At 43.1% G+C, this 27,844-nt stretch overlaps 1 protein-coding gene across 12 annotated transcripts in view; it reads left to right on the top strand.

Moving 5' to 3' along the window:
• The window catches only part of ADGRL3 (adhesion G protein-coupled receptor L3), a 1,100,912-nt gene that overhangs the window by 233,117 nt on the left and 839,951 nt on the right, over positions 1–27,844 (top strand). For all 12 annotated transcript variants that reach the window (XM_072113828.1, XM_072113827.1, XM_072113826.1 and 9 more), the window contains 3 exons: positions 1,441–1,654; positions 4,417–4,526; positions 7,443–7,457. In XM_072113828.1, coding sequence (XP_071969929.1) covers positions 1,441–1,654; positions 4,417–4,526; positions 7,443–7,457 — 339 coding nt within the window. The remainder of the gene's footprint in view (positions 1–1,440; positions 1,655–4,416; positions 4,527–7,442; positions 7,458–27,844) is intronic.

Here is a 27,844-nt window from a genome sequence, read left to right as displayed (position 1 = left end):
CAGGGAACGGGTAGGTAAATGTGCCCCAAGGAGTTGTGTCATTAAACAGTTTCATGTGAAACTATGATTGTTGTTCTTAGTATCCAGGATGTGTGAAACACACCTTATCTATTATATGTGTCGGAGCCTTGCAGCCCCACCACAAAGGATAGGGAAAGTGCTATTCCTGCCCAGATGTGTGGCTTGGCCGCTCAGCCCATTATGGAGAGGGGAGGGGTGAAACATGCTCATCTAACCTTCTTCACCTGTCTAAAAACAACCCATAAACCGTTCGTGTACATAAGGCCTGAAGAGGGGAGTTTTTACACACTTGCATTTCCTCATTCCTGTGCCCTGCAGAAAGCCACATGGAAGGAATATTCTTTTTATATTCCTGCCATATTCCACCTAGGATCCAGCAGCTGATTTGCACAGAAACATTTTTGCTATAAAGCATATGATGAAAAACTTTATTTAAATATTTTCAATAAAACCGTACAATAAGGATAAAATACATGGAACAGACATTTTAACGCTGAGAGGGAATCAGCCAATGCTGGGGAAATATTATTTATTTACTCATCAAATACTTTTTCACTCACGCACCTCCTTGATGTTTTTAAGATTATTTCCCCAGCGTTAAAATGTCTGTTCCATGTATTTTATCCTCATTGTACGGTTTTATTGAAAATATTTAAATAAAGTTTTTCGTCATATGCTTTATAGCAAAAAAATTTTCTGTGCAAATCTGTTTTTTTTTCTTGAGTAGGTTTTGTATTTCTATTACCAGTTACAGATACTACTAATTTTATATAGAGGACTACGGAGTACTAATTCAGCTCTACTTCAATTGTTTTCTAAAACTGTCCCCAAAAGATGCCGTCTGAGGGCTAGTCAGAGCCTGTTTGCATACTTCTTACCTAGCCTCTTCAGCAGAGCATGCATGACATCTACCACCAAGATCAAGGATTGTAAACCAAGCACACTGACATACTGGTGTGTGCTCCCTCTGGCAGGATCAATCTTACTTTTTAAGATTTTAAAAATAAAAGGCTTTAAAAGTTGATTAATTAAATGCAAACAATGCTGAGGGGCTCCAAGGTCCACTAAAACCTATGGAGCCCAATGCCCCTCAGACTCATTTGCATAATTTCAAAATCCTTTAAAAAAAAAGGACATAAGAAGCTAAAAGAAGAGCAGACCCTGACAGTAGGCCCGAGTGCTTGGTTTACAATCCTTGATCCGTGTGGTAGGTGTCCTTTATTGCTCTGTATGCCTGAAAAGGTTGACCGCAAAAGCAATTTTCATATAGAGAATGAATGTCTTCATGGCCATGTGTAACAATGTTTGTATAAATTTGCAATCCAAAATTTGTATGTATTGGCAGCTGTATTCTAACTGGTAATGACTACACTGTTTTAAGGGACTAATAAAAGTTAATTGTATTTTTTCTTCGTTTAGCTTTTAGTAGAGCTCCAATTCCTATGGCAGTTGTACGAAGGGAGTTATCCTGTGAAAGCTATCCTATAGAGTTGCGCTGTCCAGGTACTGATGTTATCATGATTGAAAGTGCCAACTATGGAAGAACAGACGATAAAATATGTGACTCGGATCCTGCTCAAATGGAGAACATTCGATGTTATCTTCCAGATGCCTACAAGATAATGTCCCAGAGGTATTATTTTTTTCTAGTTTTAATCACATTTACATTTCTCCATTTGTAGCTCCACCTTTTTTTCCTTGCCCTCCACTTTTGAACTATATAGAGTATAGAGTGTCACTAGTTTTACAAAAAATGCATTGTTTAAAGCAACAGTTTATACATTTCAAACAGTAAAATCTAATCAAGTAATCTTTTTAGTTTCTAAAAGTCCTACAAGTTGGACCTTCAAAACTGCTCCTCCAACGCGCAAACAACACTCCCTGGGTGCGCGATGTGTTGGATGAGAACGGGATCCGCTCCATGACTCATGTAACCGCAGTGTTGGGCTTGGCCCCCTCTAGATGGCTTCAATTCTGTCCGCAGATTCATAGACTCGTTAGGCTCTACCAAACATTCTGCCACACTCACCCCATTTGAAGAGTTATGCCTAGACTCCTCTCCCCCAGTCCACACAATCTCCTTGGTCTATGCTATGCTGGTATGGGAGGGTTTGGGGGACTCTCTGCCTCCGTTTGCTAACGCCTGGGAGAGAGACCTTCAAAAGTCTTTCTCACGTGCACAATGGCAAAAAATGTTTCTTTTAACCCATAAGGCTTCAGTCTCTTGTCGTCTCCAAGAACTAAATTATAAAATTTTATCCCAATGGTACAGAACACCCGCTAAATTGCATAAAATGTTCCCTGAGGCTTCTTCCCGGTGCTGGCGCTGCGGAGATGCAGAAGGCAACATGCTACGCATATGGTGGGAATGTCCCCCGATATATGACCTATGGCAGGAGATTTTTAAACTATTCAAGGACATTTGTCCCCCCGGAATCCCCCCCTCACCCGAACTGGCCTTACCATCAATGTTTCCAGGAACTATCTCTAAATTCAAAAAAAGCCTGCTCCGACACTTCCTTGTGGCAGCAAGGCAGATAATTCCAAGGCTATGGAAATCTAATATCCCTCCCACTAAGGCACAATGGGTAGAAGCACTCAACACAATACTACACATGGAGGAGCTTAAGGCTAGTGATGAGGGCAAATATGACCTCTTCCATAACACCTGGAGCCCCTGGATCACGTTTAGATCCCTTCCAGCTATGGAGACATGGTTGACAGTTGGGACATAATGCTGGGATACAAAGACATGCCTCTGTTCTCCATACCCGCATATCCCTTCCCCTCCCTACCTCACTGCCCCTTGTCTAGTATCCCTGCACTGTTTGTAACATGTTGGTAGCAATATTGATAAGGTACTTTTTGGTCTGTCGTAGCTCCTCGATTCAAAGACCTTTGGATATTATAACATACCTAATAACCCCTCTATCGAGGCATAGGCTCCCACTTTCACAACCTAATTGCAACATTCCATCCTACCTGTTGAAGTCCATTACATACAATGCTAATTTAATATCATAAAGTAAACCTTTCCATGCACCTTCTCAACCAAAACATCTCCCCCACCAACCCCTCCACATCCTAACCCTCACTCCCTAGTATGTCTGATGTCTATTCGTCTTTTTGTTGTTCTCAAATTCTGAGCATTAGTTGGCCATCTTGGGCCACTTAATTTCTACAATACACCTCTTTTGTAGTTAATTGATTTAAACACCATAATGACTTTTGTGCAAATTGCCGACCACTCTACGCAACACATATGTGTTGTTTCTTTAGCGATGCAATGTTTGTGAAAATGTTCACCCTTAACATGTATTATGCGCATTACTCAATAAAATATATTGAACCATAAAAGTCCTACAAGTTTTTCCATCTTTTTATGTGATCAGTACGAATTCTCGGTTTTTGATCCGTTTTAATAACATACTGTCACTTATTTATCTTTTCATGTTCTAATTGACTAGCGGATTCAGTAATAGGTAGTGTAAATAGTCCTTTAATGTCATATGTATTGCAGGAGGCTTTCACTCTCTCTGGTTGAACATATACAGTGATGTTAGTAAATGGGGAAAAAGAGGACAGCCTAGGATTGTGTAATGCCAGAATAGCATTTTTTTTTTCCATTAGCCACTTTAGAAACTTTATAAAACATGCATCATGCAAAAGTGGTAACACATTGCATGGTGAATGGTGGAAAATGTATAATATACAAATGGGAAATTGAATTGCTGTTTTTCTACTTTCCCTTTCAGAAAAGGATAAAGTGTATAAATTAGATATCTGGCCCAAAATGGTGCCAGTAAAGTATGCATCTTGTCCTAAAACATGTGTTCATGTAGATACAATGATCGAATTTTAAAAATGGATACCTTTTTGCAAGAGAAAATTAAAAAAAACATACAGCAAGTCCTTATTGTAAAATAATATACACTTAACTGTTTTTTGCACTGAAATTCTCCTATAATTTTTAAGTTAAAGCTTTTTTCTCCTTTTACACTTTTAGCTGTGAGGCAGTGACACTTTGGATTGGTGTCCCATATGCCTTAGCCAACACTGATGCTCCCGTCATTACAAGTGAAAACACTGCCATATAAACTCTAGGCAAACATAAACGCACAAACACGTGGAGCAAATTTATCAAGCTTTTCGGAAAGTTCTTAGTTCCCCATGGCAACCAATCACAGCTTCCCTTTACAATATTCATGAGCACTGGTAAAATGAAAGCTGAGCTGTAATTTTCTGTAAAAGTCTTGATTATAAATTTTGACCTACTATTACTATGCTGTATTACATTATGTATTCAAGTTATTTGAAAAAATAACTAAATAAAAAACTTAAAAATTGTTTTGTAAAATGTTTAGGCTTTTTAAACCACATTTTATTTTATTTCAGATGCAATAATAGAACTCAGTGTGCTGTTGTGGCTGGACCTGATGTATTTCCTGACCCCTGTCCAGGGACTTACAAATATCTAGAAGTTCAATATGAATGCGTTCCTTACAGTAAGTATAACCTTATAGAGTATATATTTAATCCAATATCTATCTAATAGTATATATAAAATGTATTTGTATATCATATTATATCTATGTATAATCATATGTACAGTATGTGCCTTTATATTTTAGCCTGTGCAAATTATGTTTTATGACAAAAAAATTCTGTCAGAGAAAATCAGTGAATCTTTTCCAGAAAGGCTGTGGACTGGTAAACCCAATGGACACTGTGGGGAATTGCTCTGGTAGATACCTTGAAGTAGTGCAGGAAGCAGGGAGACATGCAGAGTTAAAGTCCAAATCAGGTGTTTTATTCACACTTCACTGTCAAAACACAAATTCAGTCTTGGCTTAGGCACATACAAAATAAACCTTGCCTGGCTGGGCACTGCCTAATACAATAACAGCTCCTAACTATACATGTACCTGTCTGCCAGGCACACGCTCTTGGCCAGCAGAATCTCAGGAGGCACTCAGTTACATTTGCTCTGTGAACTCAGTCTAAATAAGGCTCTAACGAGACTTATGACCTGCACCTGTGGGCTATACAGAAACCCAGGACAGAAGCCCATATGGAGTAGGTGTCCCATTACCAGCCTATCCCTACTCCATAATAAGCAGGCCCAGTACTGACATTACTGGTGTCTATGCTAGCTAGGCCAACATAGACCAAACAGACTACTCCGTCTGCATTAACCCTTGGGTTACTGCAGACAAATCCAGGACTTTTATCATGTAACTTTTATCTGCCTGTAGGACAGATAGCGGTTCTCCCACATGACAACTCTCACTTTCTCACAACACTAATAAACAAACATAATCACAAACATTTTTTTTCACATACATTTAAGGCTGCAACCAGAGAGCTTTCTTTTCCTCTTTACTTGAGACCGGAAAGGAAAGGCAATTCCACAAGTAAAAACTCTTTGGAGTGGGTAGACACTCATGCAGACAACTCCAAAAACAACCTCTTTATATGATACATTTCTCAACCAGAGATCATCACTCTAAACGATTGGTGGCGAACCTATGGCACGGGTGCCAGAGGTGGCACTCAGGCCATCACAGCACAGACAGAGGTCACGAGACAGGAACAAATCCAACAAATCTTCCTGCAGTCCCAGGCGACTAAAGAGATGCTGCTTTTAGCGCTATTTTAAAGCAACACTTCATTGGCTGTTTGGAATGGTGGGAAAAGTGAGAAGGTGTGGGCAGGGCTGCATTATCTTTGAAAGTCATCCTGCTGGACCCACCATTCTTTTTCTACAGAGAAGCTGCAATGATAGTCTGAATTTGCCGTCCTTCTTTCAACTGTATTGGTGGCCTCAGGGACTGATACGATTGAAAGATGTGGAAGAACATGTAGCAATAAGTTACTGCTTAAAATACCATGTTGGCACTTAGTGAAATATAAGTGGGTTTTTTGTATTAGTTTGGGCACTCGGTCTGTAAAAGGTTTGCCATCACTGCTCTAAAACATAGAGTAATACCTTCTGGTTAAAATAAAGTTCACTTTAATCCATTGTACTTACAAATACAATGGCTTTTACATAAAATCAGTATAGTACATGTTCGACAAAATGATAATAATTCTAGCAGACTCTGTACAATAAAAACAGCAGACCGGTCGGGTGTATTCATGAGGGGGCGGTCCGAGGCGTTGCTTCCCCTGGATTGCCCCTCCCACCCCATAGGCTGACGGTGATTCCCAAACCGCCCCTTATCCCGCCACAAATCGCATGGACCTGCAACGAGGACCTGCGACGAGCATCGGAAAGCTGCAACGAGCATCGGGGGCTCTGGAAGGTGAGTATTTAAGTTTACCTTATTATGCGGCTGACCATATACTAAAGGGGGCTGGTTGGCTTGCTGTGTACTTGAGGGGGCTGGCTGGCTGTATACTTAAGGGGGTTGGCTAATTAAACCAAATACATGTCCTCTGCTAGACATATTCAACAAATTATACTCATTACCATCACGATCCCTAAGGCTGCACCTAACAAAACAAACCACTAGATGGCTGCTGAGTACTACAAGTATATCACTTTATTAATGTATAAAAAACACAATAATTCTTCACAATTTTGAATGAACAAATATATCTATGCCAAATGTGAGTAGGTGGCAACGGGAGGGGTGTACAAGGGCAAGAAAAAGCGGAAAAGGAAAAGATTTAAAACATGCAGACGGGCAGCAGGTCTCTATAAGGATAAAATATAACTGATAAAATATAATTTTTTTTTTTCACAAAAAAAAGGGAAAAAAAATCACTGACAGAATTTATGTTTTTTCTAATCCCCCCCCCCACAAAAAAGTTAATAAATTTTCAATAAAAAGGCATAATCAACTTAAAATTGCATAACTGAAAACAATGCCAAAAATAGGCCCTTACAAGGCCACATAAAAACAAATATTTTATAGCCCACTTAATTGCCTTCTTAGTACTACAGAAAATAAGGGTGTCTGACACTCCCCCTGCAACCACTAAATATGACTATTCTCTGCTCATTTACTATGAATTCAGAAGAAATTTTTTAAAGACAAAGGAGAGATTTCACATACAAGATGGAAATCTAGAAAGGACATTACATACCCTGAGGCTAGTAGTTTAATAGGGTAACATTTGGTGTCAGTGTTCCATTGATTACTGTTTGCTTATTTATTCTGATTTAAGTTCTAAATGTTAATAGAGGCCAGTAGAAAAAAAAAGCTTTGTTTTTTTTATGACGAATAAATGATTATAGAAAAGAATAGACTTTGGTAATTTTTATTTGAAACCTACTTATAATTGATATAGTAAATTCTTTATTACAAAAAAAAATAATGTTGCTTCCATATTTAGTGATCTTAATGATTTGCAAAAGGTTAATGTACAAAGAATAATAACCGTTTTTCTTTTCTTTTTTGCATCCTCTACTCTAGAAGTGGAACAAAGAGGTAATTTAATTTATATACATGTTTTTAATGTTTTATTTATTATTTTCAACATTGTATTTCTCTGGAAAACATAAGGTTTGGATACATAAACCGATTTAAGATTCTAATGGAGCACAGATAAATTACAAAAATAATCAGATATGTTAATCATTCTGTCTATCATTTAAAATTAAAACTATACTACATGAAAATTAAAATTCCTTGAGGGGAGGGGGGAGTCTGTTAAATGTGCATGGCCTAGGTAGCACCAGAATGTGCTGTTTCTTCCTGGCTAAAACTGAGCCAACTATTAGGAAATGTTAGACTAAGATAAACTATGCCAGGTTTGTGATTCAGCATTAAACCATTTTTGACAAAAATGGTGCAGTATAATACTCTGCACTTTAAAACTCATTCTTTAATAATGCGTTATATAATTTAAAACAGAATTGTAAATAGAATTATGCATGATAAAGATCATAGATCATAAAGATCATATATATATTAAAAATAATATTTATTTCATTCTCAATATAGAAGTGCTTTCATATTTAAAATTAATTTGCAAATTCCATAAGAATGCTTTGTTTGCCCTTTTTGACAAAGGAGTGGTTTAATGTATTAAACAGGTCTAACGTAGTAAACAAGTCTTTCGATTATACTTCTTTAGAATCGCTGGAAAGAGTTGCATCTGTTCTGTGTGTTCAACTACTAATGGGTTTGTATCCCAATAACTGAAGGATATACCTGAATATGTAATTCAAATTACGTATCAAACTATCATCCATTTTTTTAAAGATGCTCATTTACTTTTTAGTCTGTGAGTGATGACAAAGAGTTCGGACTTTAATGCTCTACATTTTAATGGATCAGTCACACAGTTGTGGGCATTAATACATTAAATAGTATTTGCATTAAATTTGAAAAAAAAAACATTTAAAAGATATTTGCCCACACTAAGTTGTAACTCTGAAATAAAGAAAAGAAAAGTGCGCTCCTCATATGTTTAAGACTGTTCACCTTATTTTGTAATGCAAGGGAGGCACAGCTCTCACTACGCTTTGGTCCGTTCACTTTCTCAGCACCCAAATCATGGAGATGGACCCTTGGTAATAGCTTTGGGGTTACCTATATAGGGTAAAAATGATGAAGATTGAATGGTGCCTCGATCTTGTAGAAATGGAATGCTTCCGTTCGGGCATGTATAACTTTTGAAATAAAATTAAAAACATGCATTTTTATGGGCTCAATGGCCGAACAGAAGCATTCCATTTTTTAAGTGCAACAAAGGGATTATCCAATCATCATCTGTCTTCACTCTAAATGGGTAACCCTGTATGCTCATAAATAAGGCATTGAAAAACTGTGTAATTTATTTTCATTCTACTACTTGACTACTTTAAAATATAAAAATATTTTCTGAATCAAAATTAAACCTAAACTTGCTACTTCTATGTTGCTACTTTTGATTGTCTGAAAGAGAAGATGTCAGAACACGAATGCACTCATTATCTCTAGATTCTCTATTAGAGATGAGCGAACATACCCGTCCGAGCTTGATGCTCGTTCGAGCATTAGCATACTCGCAACTGCTCGGTGCATGGATGAGTATTTCGCCTGCTCGAGAAAATGTCATCTCGTGGCGTTTAGATTTTTGGCGGCCAGAAACAGAGCCAATCACAAGCCAGGAGACTCTGCAGTACACCCAGCATCACGTGGTACACGTACATGTAGATAGCAGTAGTTGGCTGGCCGGATCAGATGGCCCTGGAATAGACTAGCCCCTGACCGCGCTGCTCGGATCATTCTCTGTCTGGATGCCGTTAGGGAGAGAGCTGTTGCTGGTCAGGGATAGCGTTAGGGTGCTAGTAGATTACTGTTAGGCAGGAGTGATTCTCCAAGAACCTTACTGTTAGGCAGGAGTGATTCTCCAAGAACCCAAAAGCCCTTGTTAGGGCTACATTAGCGTTTTTCAAAAGTTAAAGTGACACACTCAGTCACAGCACAAAATCCTTTTGTGTGTTGTCAGTGTAGTTTAGAAACTAGCCATAGCAATTATCTTCTGTGGTTGCAGTCTGATTTCTTCTGCACATTTTTGTTATAAAAAAACACAAAAAAAAACAGAACAAAATGTAAAAAACACAAAAAAATTTTTTAAAAAATTAAAAACCCACAACCCCCCCCCAAAAAAAATTTATAGTTTATTTTTCTGTTTTGTCTATATAATAGACCTTAATTTTGAAAATGTTGAACCCGAGGGTTAGGAGTAGAGGACGAGGGCGTCCAATTACTGCAGGGGTCAGAGGTCAGAGGTCCTGGGCGGGGTGAGACACCACCTGCTGATGAGGGAGCAGGGGAACACTGCAGAGCTACACTCCCTAGCTTCATGTCTCAAGTTACTGGGACTCGTGGTAGAGCACTGTTGAGGCCAGAACAGTGTGAACAGGTGATGTCGTGGATTGCGGACAATGCTTCTATAGCCATTTGTCCACCAGTCAGTCTTCCACACAGTCCACCCATGTTACCCAAGTGAGCACTCCTCCAGCTCCTCAACCTCCTTCCCCCCAGTCTGCTCCCTCCCAGCAAAATTTTCCATTTGAGGCGGCATACTCTGAGGAACAGTTTTCTGGACCCTTCCCAGAGTCACAAACCAGGTTGCTGCTGAGCTCTTTCCCGATGCCCAGGTTTTCCACCGGTCGCAGTCTGTTGGTCATGATGACCTTCTTGACGTAGTGGAAGAAGTGTGTAAAGAGGTATCGGACGATGAGGAGACACAGTTGTCAGACAGTGGTGAAGTTGTTGTCAGGGCAGGAAGTCTGAGGGGGGAGCAGACTGAGGGATCGGAGGATGATAAGGTGAAAGACCCAAGCTGGGTTGATAGGCTGGGTGAAAACAGTGCTTGTGAGACGGAGGCGAGTCCTATACGAGAACAGGTTGGAAGAGGCAGTAGTGGGGCCAGACAGAGGCAGGGCCAGAGCTGGTGCCAAATGTTTCACGTAGTGAAGCTCCCGTGTCAAGGGCTAGATTTTCTGGAGGCTGGAGGTTCTTTAAAGAAACACCGGATGACTGACAGACCGTGGTGTGCAACCTGTGCCACACCAGGATCAGCAGGGGTTCCACCACTACTATCTTAACCACCACCAGTATGCGAAGGCATATGAATGCTAAACACCCCACTCAATGGAACCATGGCCGTTCACCTCCGGCCAAGTCCACCACTGCTCCTTCCCCTGTGTCATTTGCTGCCTCTGCTAGACAGCCCCCTGCCCAGGACCCCGGCACAAACACCTCCCGGGCGAAAAGCACACCTGCACCTCCATGATCCTCCACAGCGTCCACCAATGTCTCCATGGGCAGCGTCCAGCTCTCTATACCCCAGACGCTGGAGGGCAAGAGGAAATACAGTTGCACCCACCCACACGCCCAAGCCCTCAACGTCCACATCTCCAAATTACTAAAGATGCCTAGAGACCGAGGCCTTTCGCAACCTCATGGCGGTGGCCGCCCCTCGGTATTCAGTCCCCAGCCGCCACTACTTTTCCTGATGTGCCGTCCCAGCCCTGCACCAGCACGTGTCAGAAAACATCATCCGTGCCCGGACCAACGCCGTTTCTGACAAGGTCCACCTAACCATGGACATGTGGACGAATGCTGCCGGGCAGGGCCACTATATATCGCTGACGACACATTGGGTTAACTTGGTGGAGGCTTGGACTGAGTCTGACCCTGGGGCTGCTCATATACTGCCGACACCGAGGATTGTGGGGCCTACCTCGGTCCAGGTCTCTCAGGCCTACTATGCCTCCTCCTCTTCCCACTCCTCCTCCAAATTACCATCCGTGGGCATGGCGTCATCAGTCGGTAGCTCTAGGCACAGCAGCAGTGGCGTCACTAAGCGACAGCAGGCGGTGCTCAAACTGCTGAGCCTAGGTGATAAAAGGCACACGCCCAACAGCTATTACAGGGCAACACAGCGCAGACCAATCTGTGGCTGGCACCGCTGAACCTGAAGCCAGGCATGGTTGTGTGTGACAACGGCCGTAAACCTGGTGGCGGCTCTGCAACTCGGCAGACTGACACATGTGCCATGCCTGGCCCATGTGTTAAATCTCATAGTTCAGTGCTTCCTCAAGACATAAAACCAAACCTACCCCTATACTCATCCATACATCATCAAGGCTGGTAGTCAGGTCAGTCAGCTTCCTCAAGTCTACAATGAGGAGTGGACGTGGATGTCTGATATCTGTCAGGTGCTGAGTAACTTTGAGGAGTCAACACAGATGGTCAGTGGCAATGCCGCCATCATCAGCCTCACCATCCCGCTGCTTGGCCTGTTGAAAAACTCTCTGGTCAGCATGGAGTTGGAAACTTTGCGCTCGTCACAAGATACGGGGGAAGAAGATTCCCTTGTAGCCAAAGCACCCTCCGGTCTGTTTCTCATCGGAGGAGGTGGAGGAGGATGAGGAGGAAGAGGAGGAGAATGTTGGCGAGACAGAAGAGGGGAGCATTGCTCAGTCCTTAACTGTTCAGTATGTGTGGGCAGAAGAAGAGGAGTTGGAGGAGGAGGAGGAGGAAATGGAGAGTCAGGCCAGTGAGGGGAGTGAAATCTTGCGCGTTGGGACTCTGGCTCATATGGCAGATTTCATGTTAGACTGCCTATCCCGTCACGTTCGCATTCAAAGATTTTATTCCAGCACCGATTGCTGGGTATTCACTCTCCTGGAGCCACGGTACAATCAAAATCATTCCACTCTCATCCCTGTAGAGGAAAGGAGTGTGAGAATGCATGAATACCAGCTGGCCTTGGTGCACAAGATGAAACAGCATTACCCTTCTGACAGTGCTAGCTAGGGCGTACTTCTGAGGGACAATTAGCGAGGGAGAGTAGGCGAGCAGGCTGCTTGTCCAGCACTGTTAGGGGTACGCTTAACAAGGCCTTTGCCAGTTTTATGTCACCCCAGCAAGACACTGTCACCTGTCCCCAGTCTCGGCAGAGTAGGGCTGATCTTTACAGAAAGATGCTGAGGGAGTACATAGCTGACCATGCCATTGTCCTAAATGATTACACAGCTCCCTACAACTACTGGGTTTCAAAGCTGGACATCTGTCCGCCTTAGAGGTTCTTTCCTGCCCTGCCGCTAGCGTGTTGTCCGAGCGGGTTTTCAGTGCAGCTGGTGGCATCATCACCAATAAGTGTACATACCTGTCGACTGACAGCACTGACAGGCTGACGCTTATCAAGATGAATCAAGCCTGGATTTCTCATGATTTCCATTCTCCACCAGGTGAAAGCAGCTCAACCTGAATAATGTATGCACACCTCCTCCTCATTCTCCTCCTTCTCCTCCTCTTTGTACACTAAAGCAGAGGAAACTGGCTATTTTTTGCCAGGGCCAACTGGCTCTAGCTGTAGTACTCTATGTATTTAATTTTTCTGGAGGGCCACCTACCCGCCCCTCTAGTTTGAAAACTTTTTTGGACTGCCACATACAGGCACTATCCAAATCACTCATTTTGATAATGAATGCAAAGCTGTATGAGTGCGAGTCCCCCCCCCACATGCCTCCACACGCCGTCTCCATAGCAGCCTCCACACGCCGTCTCCTTAGCAGCCTCCACACGCCGTCTCCATAGCAGCCTCCACACATCGTCTCCATAGCAGCCTCCACACGTCGTCTCCATAGCAACCTCCACACGTCGTCTCCATAGCAGCCTCCACACGTCGTCTCCATAGCAGCCTCCACACGTCGTCTCCATAGCAACCTCCACACGTCGTCTCCATAGCAGCCTCCACACGTCGTCTCCATAGTAGCCTCCAAAAGCCGTCTCCATAGCTGCCTCCAAAAGCCGTCTCCATAGCTGCCTCCAAAAGCCGTCTCCATAGCTGCCTCCAAAAGTCGTCCCCTTAGCAAACGAGCTGTGTCAGGCTCATTTTTCGGGTGTTTCACCAGATACGTTATGGAACTTGGTCACTATGTCGCCACCATGCTGTGTTATCGACTAAATATACCGTCAACCTTTTGTTCACATAGGAAATAATTTCAGCGCTTCTTGCTCACCTCCTTTGGTTCCCCTCTGCCACCTTAACCAGACAAAATACTGATACGTACAGTGCTACACGTTATCCTCGCCAAAAGGAATTTTGTTAATTGGTTTGAAGCCTGAGTCAATTTGGGGTATGTCGCCATGCCACTCTCTAGCCTGCCTCTGCCTCCGCATGCCGTCCCCTATAGTGTCAGGGTCAATTATTGGGTGTTTTAGATGCTATTTTGCCTCATTTGGTCACTCTGTCATCGTCATGCTGTTGCCCATACTTTTGGAATAATGGTGTGAATAAGCAGCCTCAGAGGCATCCATGCATGCTGCCCCTGCTGTTTCCTGTCCATTTCCGTGGTGTTTCCATCCTTTTCTGAGGTTTCCAGGTGTTTGGCCAAGCTTCCCTGTGCAGAGCTATTGTCCCCTTGAAAAATGCTCGAGTCTCCCATTGACTTCAATGGGGTTCGTTATTCGAGCATCGGACAAAGTTCAACTCGAGTAACAAGCACTCGAGTATTTTAGTGCTCGCTCATCTCTATTCTCTATCCCTTTTCCTTAAGCTACATGTTGATGCAAAGTTCAACTCTGTTACTCCTTTCAAAGTCTTTAAAGGACACCTGTCATCAGGTCTCTGTCACTAGTCCTGGCACCTCTACCTGTTGGAGCAGCTCACAAGGATCCCATCCCAGCCTTTATCTAGTTATTTCATACATTATTCATTGTAAAATCATCTATTTTTTATCATGTAAATGAGGCTGGTCACATGGTCAGAGGCAGTGATGTCACCCCTGTTATCCCTCCCCTCTCCTCCCCCTGCTCATGTCTGTGTGTAATGTATAGTAAAGCATGGCTAGTGTGTGTATGTCATCTGCTGACATGCTACATCCTCCTAATACACAGAGACACAGACATCAGCTACACATGAATCTGACATGTTCTGCTGTAACATGGCTGCCTGGAGCTGCTGTATCTCTCCTATACACACACACACATGCACACACAGGCTGCAGGGGGCGTGGCCACCAGCACCAGGAAGCACATCATTATACAGCCTCACATCATTATACAGGCTGTCAGTCAAGCACTGGGGGTGTGGCTGTGCCTCCCACTCATGAATAGAGTGGACAGCTTGAATATGCTAATGCTTCATTGGACATTTCACAGGTCATTTGCATACAGCTTTAGGACCTCATTGCTTAGGTTTACAGGCATGTAGAGGGACAATGAAGGGATAGAGGCAATGCTTTCTAATGGCAGTTTATGAAAATATATTTAGTTTAGGGGGGTTATTTTGCATGACGGGTTCTCTTTAACCTTGTTTAACAGTGAAACACTATGGGATTGGTCTCTGCATTTAAACCTCCACTAACTGATATAGTGCTGTCCATTACTGTTTTATGTTATGGAAGAGAAAGAGTGACATTTAATACTTGTGGTAAACAGAAGCTTTTCTGTGTACCATCCTTTCCCACTGACTTACATTTTAGGAAGTTTCCCTTCGTTTAAGCTTTATTTACAACAGGAAAAAAATGCCGCATCCTGCATTTTGTTTGTCAGTATAAATATTGGAAGCTACAGATGCCACTTAGGGATGGTGTTTATTGTGTCTAACATGTATTACTTTTCCAGTAAATTGTTTAATAAATGGCTAGAATACTGCATTATACATCTTTACTACACATTCCAAATGATCATTATTTCAGCGTATCATATCGCGAAACAGAACTCAAAGTAAAAAATGATAATCATAATCTGGCACAGATGGATAGTGGGGGTGCTGCAATCTACAAAATATCTAATTGTAACTAATTGTTCACCTAATTCAGTAGTATCATAATGCAATAAGTCTTACTTGTAATCCAGTCGGAAGTGTAGAGCTTGCATGCACTCCTTGCTGGGACGGATCCAAATGAGCCCCTGCTGGTAGCTGCGTTTGGGTGTCCGCAGAGTAGTGTTCGCGCGTTCCTGCTTTGGTGACGTAACCACTTGGCTATGGGCGGCAGAGAAGAACCAATTTCCTATGTGTTTATGAAGCTATTGGGCTTCCTTTGTCAGGGATCGTGTCTGTCCTTCTTCACTTTTAATAGCTTGCGATTGAACTCTTGAACATCTACAGCAGTCACAGTAACTATCTTTGGAAAAGAGGTGGTTCAACTTTTTATGGACCTTATGGACCTGTGGTTTAGTTAACTAAATCGCCTTGTTAAAGTTCTCTCTGTGGCTATAAAAAAAAAAAAGTAAACCTTTATCCTTAAAGGGGTTGTCCGAGTTTAAAAAAAAATATATATGTGGCCGGGAGCGGGGTTACTAAAACAATAAAGCTGTACTTACCTCCCGGTGCCCTCCCGTATCCAGCGCTGCTGTCGCTCCGGTCCGGGGGCCATGTAAACAAACATGGCCGCCGGAGCAGCGCTGCATTCAGCTTCCGGCCGGATGCGACAACCTTCCGGTCCCCATACACAATGCTGTGTATAGGGACGGATAGGCGTACCCGGCCACGGCCGGCCGGAAGCTGAGTCCAGCGCTGCTCCGGCGGCCATGTTTGTTTACATGGCCCCCGGACCGGAGCGACAGCAGCGCTGGATACGGGAGGGCACCGTATCCGTAAGTACAGCTTTTTTGTTTTAGTAACCCCGCTCCCGGCCACATATTTTTTTTTTTTTAAACTCGGACAACCCCTTTAACCCGTTATCATCAATGCTTCTTTTCAGCTCAATGACCAGGGTCTATTTTACAAATCTGACTTCTGCCCCTTTTTGTGATTTTTTTCACATTGAAATTTAAGTTGGTAAAAAAAAATTGCATGATAAATTTTACGCTTATTTATGAAAACAAAGCGAATATGGTTAAAATTTTTTAAAAAAATAGCTTTTTTTAAAATTTGACATTTTGTGCATGACCAATTAAGTTATTAACATTAATGATGAGTCTGCTTTATATTGGCTTAGCTTTTTAAATGATCCTTTTGTCTTATGAGGTTGTTAGAAGGGTTGTAAGCAATTTTCCAAACTTTTAATAAAATTTCAAAATCCATTTTTTTAGGGAGCAATGCCATTATGAAAGTGCTTTGTAAGGCATAAATTTCATAAATTTCCTAAAAATCATAGCTTTTCAAAACTGCACCATTTAACCCCTTACTGACATGTGACGTAGTATTACATCACCTGCATGGAGAGGGCTTTCGGGCCGAGCCCTCTCCATAGCCGGTAAATCTTTGCTGCATATTGCAGCAAAGGCTTACCGGTAACACCTGCGATCGCTGCCAGCACTGATCGCGGGTTTTTTCGGGCTGATCGCCGCCGGCAAAGCTGTAGTATGGCAGTATATGATAGGATCTTACAGACAACCTAGGGTTAATGTACCCTAGGGAGTCTGAAATATAGTAAAAATTTAAATTAAAAAAAAAGTTAAAAAAATATAATAAAAAACCCTAAAAACCCCTAATCACCCCTCTCCCTAGAACGGATATAAATAAACAGTAAAAATCATAAACACATTAGGTATCGGCGTGTCCGAAAATGCCTGATCTATCAAAATATGATAACTGTTTTTCACAGTGTTTAACCCTGTAGCGGAAAATTGCGCCCAAAGTCGAAAATGGCACTTTTTTGCCATTTAAAAAATTAAAAATTCTATAAAAAGTGATCAAAAGGTTGCATAGTCCTAAAAATGATAACATTGTAAACATCATCAAAATCTGCAAAAAAATGACACCACCCACAGCTCCGTACACCAAAGTATAAAAAAGTTATTAGCGCCAGAAGATGGCAAAATCCCCCCCAAAAATTTTGTACAGGAGGTTTTAATTTTTTTAAATGTATGAAAACATTATAAAATATAAATTTGTTATCCCCGTAATTGTACCGACTCAAAGAATAAAGTAGACATGTCATTTGAGGCGTACAGTGAAATCCGCAAAATCCAAGCCCACAAGAATACGGCACAAATGCGTTTTTTTACCAATTACACTGCATTTGGAATTTTTTTCCCGCTTCCCAGTACACGGCATGGAATTTTAAATACCACCATTTTGAAGTGCAATTTGTTATGCAGAAAATAAGCCGTCACACAGCTCTGTACATGGAAAAATGAAAAAAGTTACAGATTTTTGAAGGTGGGGAGTGAAAAATGAAAATACAAAAACGAAAAAGGGCTGCGGCGTTAAGGGGTTAAACTATTCAAAAGAACATATAGAAAGTTTGTCTTTTCCCTTATCTTTATTTTGCTAATCTTGGAACCTAGCCTAAGTTTTTAAAAATGTTATAAAAGTAATATGTAAATCACCTGCAGGGGTTTATGGGACATGTATTAACCTTGCTGGGAGAAAAGACACATTGGTTCCCATGCCGAGTAAAGTATAAAGATTTGTGTGCGCTCTGCATAACTGTGCAGAGCCTAGTGTATTTTAACTCCCACTACGCTCCCAAATTATGCCACTACCACCAATGACTTATATAATTATATAGGCATGTGTATAAATATGTAGACACACAAACTATAATAGATGTGTATGTATTCAAAGAGAATCCCATGCTCTACTTCGTTCTGTTTAACCAATATGTATTTATTACAGTATTTTTCGGGCTATAAGACGCACCGGAGGATAAGGCGCGCCATCAATAAATGCCTGCTAAAACGCCTGGGTTCATATATATAACGCGCCCCGGATTATAAGGCGCACCTGATTATAAGGATCAATGAGGGTGTCAGTAGGGTTCATATATAAGGTGCATTGGACTATAAGGCGCACCTTTGATTTCTGAGAAAATCAAAGGATTTTTTGTGCGCCTTATAGTCCAAAAAATACGGTACTTAAAATAAATGTATATTTGTACCACATATGTATAGTATGTTTCAATCTGTATTACAATCTACACTCACCGGCCAGTTTATTAGGTACACCATGCTAGTAACGGGTTGGACCCCCTTTTGTCTTCAGAACTGCCTCAATTCTTCATGGCATAGATTCAACAAGGTGCTGGAAGCATTCCTCAGAGATTTTGGTCCATATTGACATGATGGCATCACACAGTTGCCGCAGATTTTTCGGCTGCACATCCATGATGCGAATCTCCCGTTCCACCACATCCCAAAGATGCTCTATTGGATTGAGATCTGGTGACTGTGGAGGCCATTTGAGTACAGTGAACTCATTGTCATGTTCAAGAAACCAGTCTGAGATGATTCCAGCTTTATGACATGGCGCATTATCCTGCTGAAAGTAGCCATCAGATGTTGGGTACATTGTGGTCATAAAGGGATGGACATGGTCAGCAACAATACTCAGGTAGGCTGTGGCGTTGCAACGATGCTCAATTGGTACCAAGGGGCCCAAAGAGTGCCAAGAAAATATTTCCCACACCATGACTCCACCACCACCAGCCTGAACCGTTGATACAAGGCAGGATGGATCCATGCTTTCATGTTGTTGACGCCAAATTCTGAGACTACCATCCGAATGTCGCAGCAGAAATCGAGACTCATCAGACCAGGCAAGGTTTTTCAAATCTTCTACTGTCCAAATTGTGCAAATTGTAGCCTCAGTTTCCTGTTCTTAGCTGAAAGGAGTGGCACCCGGTGTGGTCTTCTACTGCTGTAGCCCATCTGCCTCAAAGTTCGACGTACTGTGCGTTCAGAGATGCTCTTCTGCCTACCTTGGTTGTAACGGGTGGCGATTTGAGTCACTGTTGCCTTTCAGCTCGAACCAGTCTGCCCAGTCTCCTCTGACCTCTGGCATCAACAAGGCATTTCCGCCCACAGAACTGCCGCTCACTGGATGTTTTTTCTTTTTCGGACCATTCTCTGTAAACCCTAGAGATGGTTGTGTGTGAAAATCCCAGTAGATCAGCAGTTTCTGAAATACTCAGACCAGCCCTTCTGGCACCAACAACCATGCCATGTTCAAAGGCACTCAAATCACCTTTCTTCCCCATACTGATGCTCGGTTTGAACTGCAGGAGATTGTCTTGACCATGTCTACATGCCTAAATGCACTGAGTTGCCGCCATGTGATTGGCTGATTAGAAATTAAGTGTTAACGAGCAGTTGGACAGGTGTACCTAATAAAGTGGCTGGTGAGTGTATATTACAATGGTGAATAGTGTTGCAACTAAAATTCCATAGACATACATAGGTAACAATAAAAAACACTATTTATAAAAGTCTGTGCATGCTCAATAAAACCTTATGAGTAAGATATTAATAACTGGACGAACCAGACCTGAATGTAAATGCACAGTATAGCACATGAATCGTCAATAGTAAATGTCTAATGTCCGAATGGAAATAATCTATCCCATAGATTGTTGGATTTTGGACAAATGACAGAGTTTTCTGATTCCTGTTGTTAAAGGTATGTATTACCTGTATTTTCCTCTCAGTGCAGCTTTTTCTTATAGGGTCTTACGGCTTAGTAACACTGACTCTGTGGCCTGAGGACGCTGGAATTTAGTTCTCTCTCCTATTCCCGTGCGCCGTCAGCTGCACGTGTGTTGGAATGTATGGCAGCAGTCCACTGGGTCCTAATGCTGGATTGTGGCATTACAGAATCGTGGAAGTCGGCTTCCTCAGAGTGCTTTCAGCTGTACCATTAGGTTTTGGATCAATAGTAAAGTGTCTCCACTATGGAGAGGGCTCTGCCTCCAATCACCCCCAGCCAACGTGTGACATAGTAGACTGTCATTAGTAAGGGGTTCAAAGATGCACAGGATGCAGAGCGCACTTGCATCTCTTCACTTTACAATGGGAGTTGGAGCTACTATGCATGCACAGTAGCTCCATAGAAGTCGGCAATGTTTCTGAGACATAAAGAGGAAAATGGCGGAAACCTCTAAATAGGCAGCCTTGCAATGTTGTGGATTAGCCTAAGCCCCCGTTGCCCAGTCAGGCTACTCCATGTCCCAGTATCTTCGGCAGGTAGTTTACATATCATTTTAATGAAGTTTTTAAAAAAAATTAGGTTGAGTTTCAAGAATGGTACACAGAGATTGGCAGAATAAATCTACTTTGGATGGTAGATTCCTCATGGTATATTTCCTTTACACATTTCACAAGAGTAAAAACACAATCAGAGAAAATGTTGAAGTTTCAATACTTTTTAAAAACCTTTTCATTTACCCCCAAAATGTACACACTCAAAAAATGTTAAATAAGCATAAACAACTGAAGAAATAGAGAGAAAAAGCGCTCATAGGATAATACTGTTTGGAAGAGGCAACTATATGTGTGTAACTGAGTGTAACTGCCCACCTGATGTAGTTATGCTCAGTGCATAACTACCGTATATTCCGGCGTATAAGACGACCTGGTGTATAAGACGACCCCCCTACTTTCCTGTTTAAAATATAGAGTTTAAGATATATTCGCCGTATAAGACTACCCCTTTTCCAACGCATACAAAACACAGGTAAAAATTAAAAAAAAAACAGATTTGAATTTAACATGGTCCTTTTTTTAATTTAAATTCTTATGACATGCAGGTATATAGCAGGAAAACTGTCGCTCATAAACATAAGGCATACAACAACAACATTACCATTACAGCACAGCCCCCAGTAGTATACAGCACAGCCCCCAGTAGTATACAGCACTGCCCCCAGTAGTATACAGTACTGCCCCCAGTAGTATACAGCACAGCCCCCAGTAGTATACAGCACAGCCCAGCCCAGCATTAAAAAAAAATAAACTTATATACTCACCCTCCGGTGGCCCCGATGTGCTGCCCTGCTCCCCCGATGTCCGCGCGGCTCGTCTTCAGTGTTCTGCGCCGTCTTCTTTCTTCTGCTGGGCGCCGCCATTGATCTTCCCTAGCAGGTGCCTAGTATGACGCGCCGCTGGGGAAAACATGGCGGCGCCCAGCAGAAGAAAGAAGACGGCGCGGAAGACTGAAGACGAATCGCGCAGACATCGGGGCCACCGGAGGGTGAGTATGCGCCCGTGCGCCGCAATCTTTTTGAGGCTGCCGGCAGCCTTGCCGGCAGCCATCGCTGTGAAAACACCCGCGATCGGTGCTAGCAATATGCAGCAAAGACTTACCGGCTATGGAGAGGGCTCAGCCCGTGAGCCCTCTCCATGCAGACCCCAGACAAGACAGACCCCAGACAAGACAGAAGATTTTTCTGTCTTCAAAAGTCGTCTTATATGCTGGAATATACGGTACTTTGCGGGTGTCTATAAAGGAAGGTTGTCGCAGTCTCTTCGTCTTACGGTGTTCACTGACACTTTTTTGTAACTCAAGAGTGGCTGCTCCATTGTCTTAAATGGCTGTTTTTGTTTTATTTTCACTGATAAAATTTGTACACTGAGAAGCAGTAATACTTAAGCTTCACGTTCAAGGCTAAGCTTGCCTAGTTTTCTAGCTAGAATAAGAATAAATGCAACACTGGCGCCAAACAGAATAAATGATGTAATTTTTACACATTTTGTGGTATAGAAATTAAGTGATGATAGTGATAACTTCCATTTGGACTGGAAAACTAAACACTCAATATCACTAATACAAAACTTATTTGCACCAATAAAATATTAAATTTATATTCATGCATTGGTTCTTATTTGTTTGTAAGATTGCGGGAGGTTGTATTTCTGGTTATAAAAGTTTGATGCTAGCAGTGTGTCAGTGTCTTTCAGCATTAGCAGTCTATAATTGTAACATTATTCCTCTATTCCCAACCATGTATCTCTATTAGTGTAAATAGATAAATAAATACAATGTCATTCTATAGTGTTCAGAAGATTTTTTAGTGTCCTGAAGGAACCTGAGGCGTCATCCTTCATGATGAATCTGAGAGGGATGTTGCCCTCTTGTGTTAAATTTAAGGTAATACAAGTTCAATTGTTTTTGGGTGCTTTCTTTTTCTTATTGGAACTACAAATCGTGATGAGAGTCAAAAGAAGTCCATCTTCTTTCTGAACTTATCTGGGAGGGTGTGTTGTACTCTTTACAATGGGATCTTGCAGAGTGGTTGCTCAGGATCATCTTTTCTTCCTTTCTATTTCCTTTCTATTTGGAACTTCAAGTGTCAGTGAGGTTTGTACAAAGGGGAATCAAAATAACTTATCTAAGTAGTGCTATATATACAAATACAATTTTATGTATTTATAGAATTTTGTTTTTTTCTCTCTTATTTTTGGTTTTATATTTTTCCTTGTCCCTAATGGGATAATTTATGTTATGATTTCAATAGCTTCATTTAGGTCATATGGAACCAGTGTGTTTAGTTTGTATATCCAAAACATCTTGCGTTTCTTCGAAACAGTGGTGTATGTCTTCTGGGATTCTAACAATAAGTGTGATTTTTATTCTTTACTTCTGTTGTTTTCTGTCCTTATTTTGAAGTGACGTCAAAGTCAGTGTTTTTTTCATATCCCGATTTTATATATCAACTATGTATGTTTAGTCTATTATAAAGAATGTGTTTTGTTCTTCCCACATAATGGGCACATTTACTTACCCGGTCCAGTTGTGATCCCGCAGTGCATTGTATGACGAGGATTCGGGTCTGCTGGGAATCACTAAGGTCGTGCGCCCGATATCCAGCAGGTGTCGCTTCTGCGCCGAGGTCCGCCGGAGTTCACCTTCTTCTTCCCGGTGCATGTGAGTGCCTGTCTTGCAACACAAATAGTTTTTTAAATAGGGCGGCACGGTGGCTGAGTGAGTAGCACTTCTGCCTTGCAGCACTGGGGTCCTCGGTTCGAATCCCACCCAGGTCAACATCTGCAAAGAGTTTGTATGTTCTCTCCGTGTTTGCGTGGGTTTCCTCGGGGTACTCCGGTTTCCTCCCACACTCCAAAACATACTGTTAAGTTGTTTAGATTGTGAGCCCTATGGGGACAGGGACCAATTTGACATGCTTTGTGCAGCGCTGCGTAATCTGTGTGCGCTATATAAATAAAAAAATTATTATTATCAAATTCCGCAGTTTTTTCCGAATCCGTCGGGTTGTCCGACGGCCATGGCCCTCGATTTCTGTCGTGTGAAAGCCAGTGCCGATGCGCCAAAATCCGATCATGTGCGCCAAAATCTTGGGGCAATTCTGCGCAAAATGTAAATATTCACGAAACCCGACGAAAGTGCGGCATTCGGACCCTTAATAAATGAGCCTCATTGTTTATTACAATGACATGTTATGACAAATATAACATAAATTTAGTTACAGGCAAGATGTTTGATGTTATATGACGATAGTCCCATTGAGTTGGAACTAATAAATTCTTGGTTGTGTATTTTGGAGTCTCATAACCTACTGGGGGCCACTAGGTTTTTTGTAAAGGACACCTGTCATCAGGTCTCTGTCACCTCTACCTGTTGGAGCAGCTCGCAAGGATCATATCCCAGCCTTTATCTGGTCAATTCATACATAAATCATTATAAAATCATATATTCTTTATTATGTAAATGAGGCTGGCCACATAATCAGAGGCACTGATGTCACTCCTGTTCCCCCTCCCTTCTCCTCCCCCTGCTCATGTCTGTGTGTAATGTATAGTATTGCTGGCATTACTATAGCATTGATGGTGTCTGTGCTGCATCTGCTGACATGCTGAATCCTCCTAATACACAGATACACAGACATCAGCTACACATGTTCCTGACATGTTCTGCTATAACATGGCTGCCTGGAGCTGTTGTATCTCTCCTATACACACACAGGGTGCAGGGGCATGGCCGCCAGTACCAGGAATCACATCATTATACATCCGCACATCATTATACAGGCTGTCAGTCAAGCACTGGGGGCTGTATCTCTCACTCATGAATAAGCTGGACAGCTTGAATATGCTAATCACTCATTGGACATTTCACAGGTCATTTGCATACAGCTTTATTAGATGTATGCTTAAGTTTACAGGTATATAGAGGGACAATGAAGGGATAGAGGCATTGCTCTCTAATGGCAGTTTATGAAAATATATTTAGATTAGGGGGTTATTTTGCATGAAGGGTTCTCTTTAAGGTTTGCCCCCTTCTTAAGGTAATTTTAGGCTCGCATCATTCTCTGTCTGGATGCCGCTAGAGAGAGAGCTGCTGCTGGTCAGGGAAAGCGTTAGGGTGTTCTATTAGAATAGTGTTAGGCAGGAGTGATTCTACAAGAACCCAACAAGAACCTTCTTAGGGCTACAATAACGTTTTATTTTACTTTTTTTTGGTTTGCCTGTGGCTGGGCTTGCTGGCATTAGTAGTGCAGCTAGTACCATATTGTGAGTAATTTGCAGGGAGACTTGCTACCGTTGTGTTTAGCTCTTAGTGACACACATATCCACCTTAAACACTGAAGTGGGACAATTTATTAGGGGTTTGATTTGAATTAGGCACAGGCTTCTGATTTATTTTTTTTTACGTTTATTTCTTTTTATAACTCAAAGTAATCTGGCAAAGCAGTGTGCTTTCAGTGTAGGCTAGAAAATGGCCATAGGAGAACCCCAACGGCTTACTTAGGCCTACAATAGCGTTATATTTTACTTTTTTTTGTTTGCTTGTGGCTGGGCTTGCTGGCATTAGTAGTGCAGCTAGTACCATATTGTGAGGAATTTGCTGGGAGACTTGCGACCGTTTTGTTTAGCTCTTAGTGACACACATATCCACCTCAAACACCGAAGTGGGACAATTTATTAGGGGTTTGATTTGAATTAGTCAGAGTCTTCTGATTTATTTTTTTTTACGTTTATTTCTTTTTATAACTCAAAGTCATCAGGCACAGCACAAAATCCAGTTGTGTGCTGTCAGTGTAGGTTAGAAACTAGCCATAGAAATAGGATAGCATCGTTTTGTTTAAAAAAATAAAAATAAAAAAAAAAAAACACAAAAAAAAAATGTAAGTTTACACTTTAATTTGGAAAATGTTTAACCCGAGGGCTAGGGGTAGAGTACGAGGGCGTGGACGTGGGCGTCCAACTACTGCAAGGGTCCTGGGCGGGGTGAGATACCACCTGCTGATGAGGGAGCAGGGGAACACCGCAGAGCTACACTCCCTAGGTTCATCATGTCTCAAGTTACTGGGACTCGTGGTAGAGCACTGTTGAGGCCAGAACAGTGCGAAGAGGTGATGTTGTGGATTGCGGACAATGCTTCTAGCCATTTGTCCACCAGTCAGTCTTCCACGCAGTCCACCCATGTCACCGAAATCAGCACTCCTCCAGCTCCTCCACCTCAGCCTCCTTCCCCCCAGTCTGCCCCCTCCCAGCAAAATTTGGCATTTGAACCGGCATACTCTGAGGAACTGTTTTCTGGACCCTTCCCACAGTCACAAACCACTTGTCCGGTTGCTGCTGAGCTATTTTTCGATGCCCAGGTTTTCCACCGGTCGCAGTCTGTGGGTGATGATGACATTATTGACGTAGTGGAAGAAGTGTGTAAAGAGGTGTCGGACGATGAGGAGACACGGTTGTCAGACAGTGGTAAAGTTGTTGTCAGGGCAGGAAGTCCAAGGGGGGAGCAGACTGAGGGATCGGAGGATGATGAGGTGACAGACCCAAGCTGGGATGATAGGCCGGGTGAACACAGTGCTTCTGAGACGGAGGCGAGTCCTATAGCAGAACAGGTTGGAAGAGGCAGTGGTGGGGCCAGACGGAGAGGCAGGGCCAGAGCTGGTGCATCAGCGCCAAATGTTTCCCATAGTCAAGCTCCCGTGGCAAAGGCTAGATTTTCAGAAGTCTGGAGGTTCTTTAAAGAAACACCGGATGACCGACGGACTGTGGTGTGCAACCTGTGCCAAACCAGGATCAGCAGGGGTTCCACAACTACTAGCTTAACTACCACCAGTATGCGCAGGCATATGAATGCTAAACACCCCACTTAATGGCACCAAGCCCGTTCACCTCTGGCCGGGCACACCACTGCTCCTTCCCCTGTGTCATCTGCTAGTCAGCCCCCTGCCCAGGACCCCGGCCCAAACACATCCCATGCGAAAACCCCATCTTCGCCTCCACGATCCTCCACAGCATCCACCAGCGTTCAGCTCTCCATACCCCAGACGCTGGAGCGCAAAAGGAAGTATAGTGCAACCCACCCACACGCCCAAGCCCTCAACGTCCACATCTCCAAACTGCTTAGCCTGGAGATGCTGCCCTATAGGCTGGTAGAGACCGAGGCCATTTGAAACCTCATGGCGGCGTCCGCCCCTCGGTATTCGGTCCCCAGCTGCCACTACTTTTCCCGATGTGCCGTCCCAGCCCTGCACAAGCACGTGTCAGAGAACATCATCCGTGCCCTGACCAACGCCGTTTCTGACAAGGTCCACCTGACCACGGACACGTGGACGAGTGCTGCCGGGCAGGGCCACTATGTATCGCTGACGGCACATTGGGTTAACTTGGTGGAGGCTGGGACCGAGTCTGACCCTGGGGCTGGTCATATACTGCCGACGCCGAGGATTGCGGGGCCTACCTCGGTCCAGGTCTCAAAGGCCTACTATGCCTCCTCCTCCTCCCACCCCTCCTCCACCTCCTCCTCCGAATTACCATCTGTGGGCATGGCGCCATCAGTCGGTAGCTCTAGGCACAGCAGCAGTGCCATCGTTGAAGGGACAGCAGCCAGTGCTCAAACTGCTGAGCCTAGGCGATAAAAGGCACACCGCCCAAGAGCTGTTACAGGGCATCACGGCGCAGACTGATCTGTGGCTGGCACCGCTGAACCTGAAGCCAGGCATGGTTGTGTGTGACAACGGTCGTAACCTGGTGGCGGCTCTGCAACTCGGCAGACTGACACATGTGCCATGCCTGGCCCATGTGTTAAATCTCATAGTTCAGCGTTTCCTCAAGACATACCCCAATCTGTCTGATTTGCTCACGAAGGTGCGCCGCATCTGTGCGCATTTCAGGAAGTCCAGCACAGATGCTGCCACTCTCAGGGCAGGGCAGCGCCGCCTCCAACTGCCCGCTCACCGACTGTTGTGCGACGTGCCCACGAAGTGGAATTCAACATTAACCATGTTATCCAGAGTTTACCAGCAGCGCAGAGCGATTGTAGACTGCCAGATGTCAACTTCCACCAGAACTGGTAGTCAGGTCAGTCAGCTTCCTCAAGTCTACAATGAGGAGTGGACGTGGATGTCTGATATCTGTCAGGTGCTGAGTAACTTTGAGGAGTCAACACAGATGATCAGTGGCGATGCCGCTATCATCAGCCTCACCATCCCGCTGCTTGGCCTGTTGAAAAACTCTCTGGTCAGCATGAAGTCGGAAGCTTTGCGCTCGTCACAGGAGACGGGGGAAGAAGATTCCCTTGTTGATAGCCAAAGCACCCTTAGGTCTGTTTCTCAGCGCATATCGGAGGAGGATGAGGAGGAAGAGGAGGAGAATGTTGGCGAGACAGAAGAGGGGACCATTGTTCAGTCCTTCACTGTTCAGGCCAGTGAGGGGAGTGAATTCTTGCG

This window comes from Engystomops pustulosus, chromosome 1, assembly GCF_040894005.1.
Source record: "Engystomops pustulosus chromosome 1, aEngPut4.maternal, whole genome shotgun sequence".
In the NCBI taxonomy this organism is placed as follows: domain Eukaryota; kingdom Metazoa; phylum Chordata; class Amphibia; order Anura; family Leptodactylidae; genus Engystomops; species Engystomops pustulosus.
The sequence above is the reverse complement of the archived record's forward strand: the minus strand, read 5'-3'. Positions and strand labels throughout refer to the sequence as shown.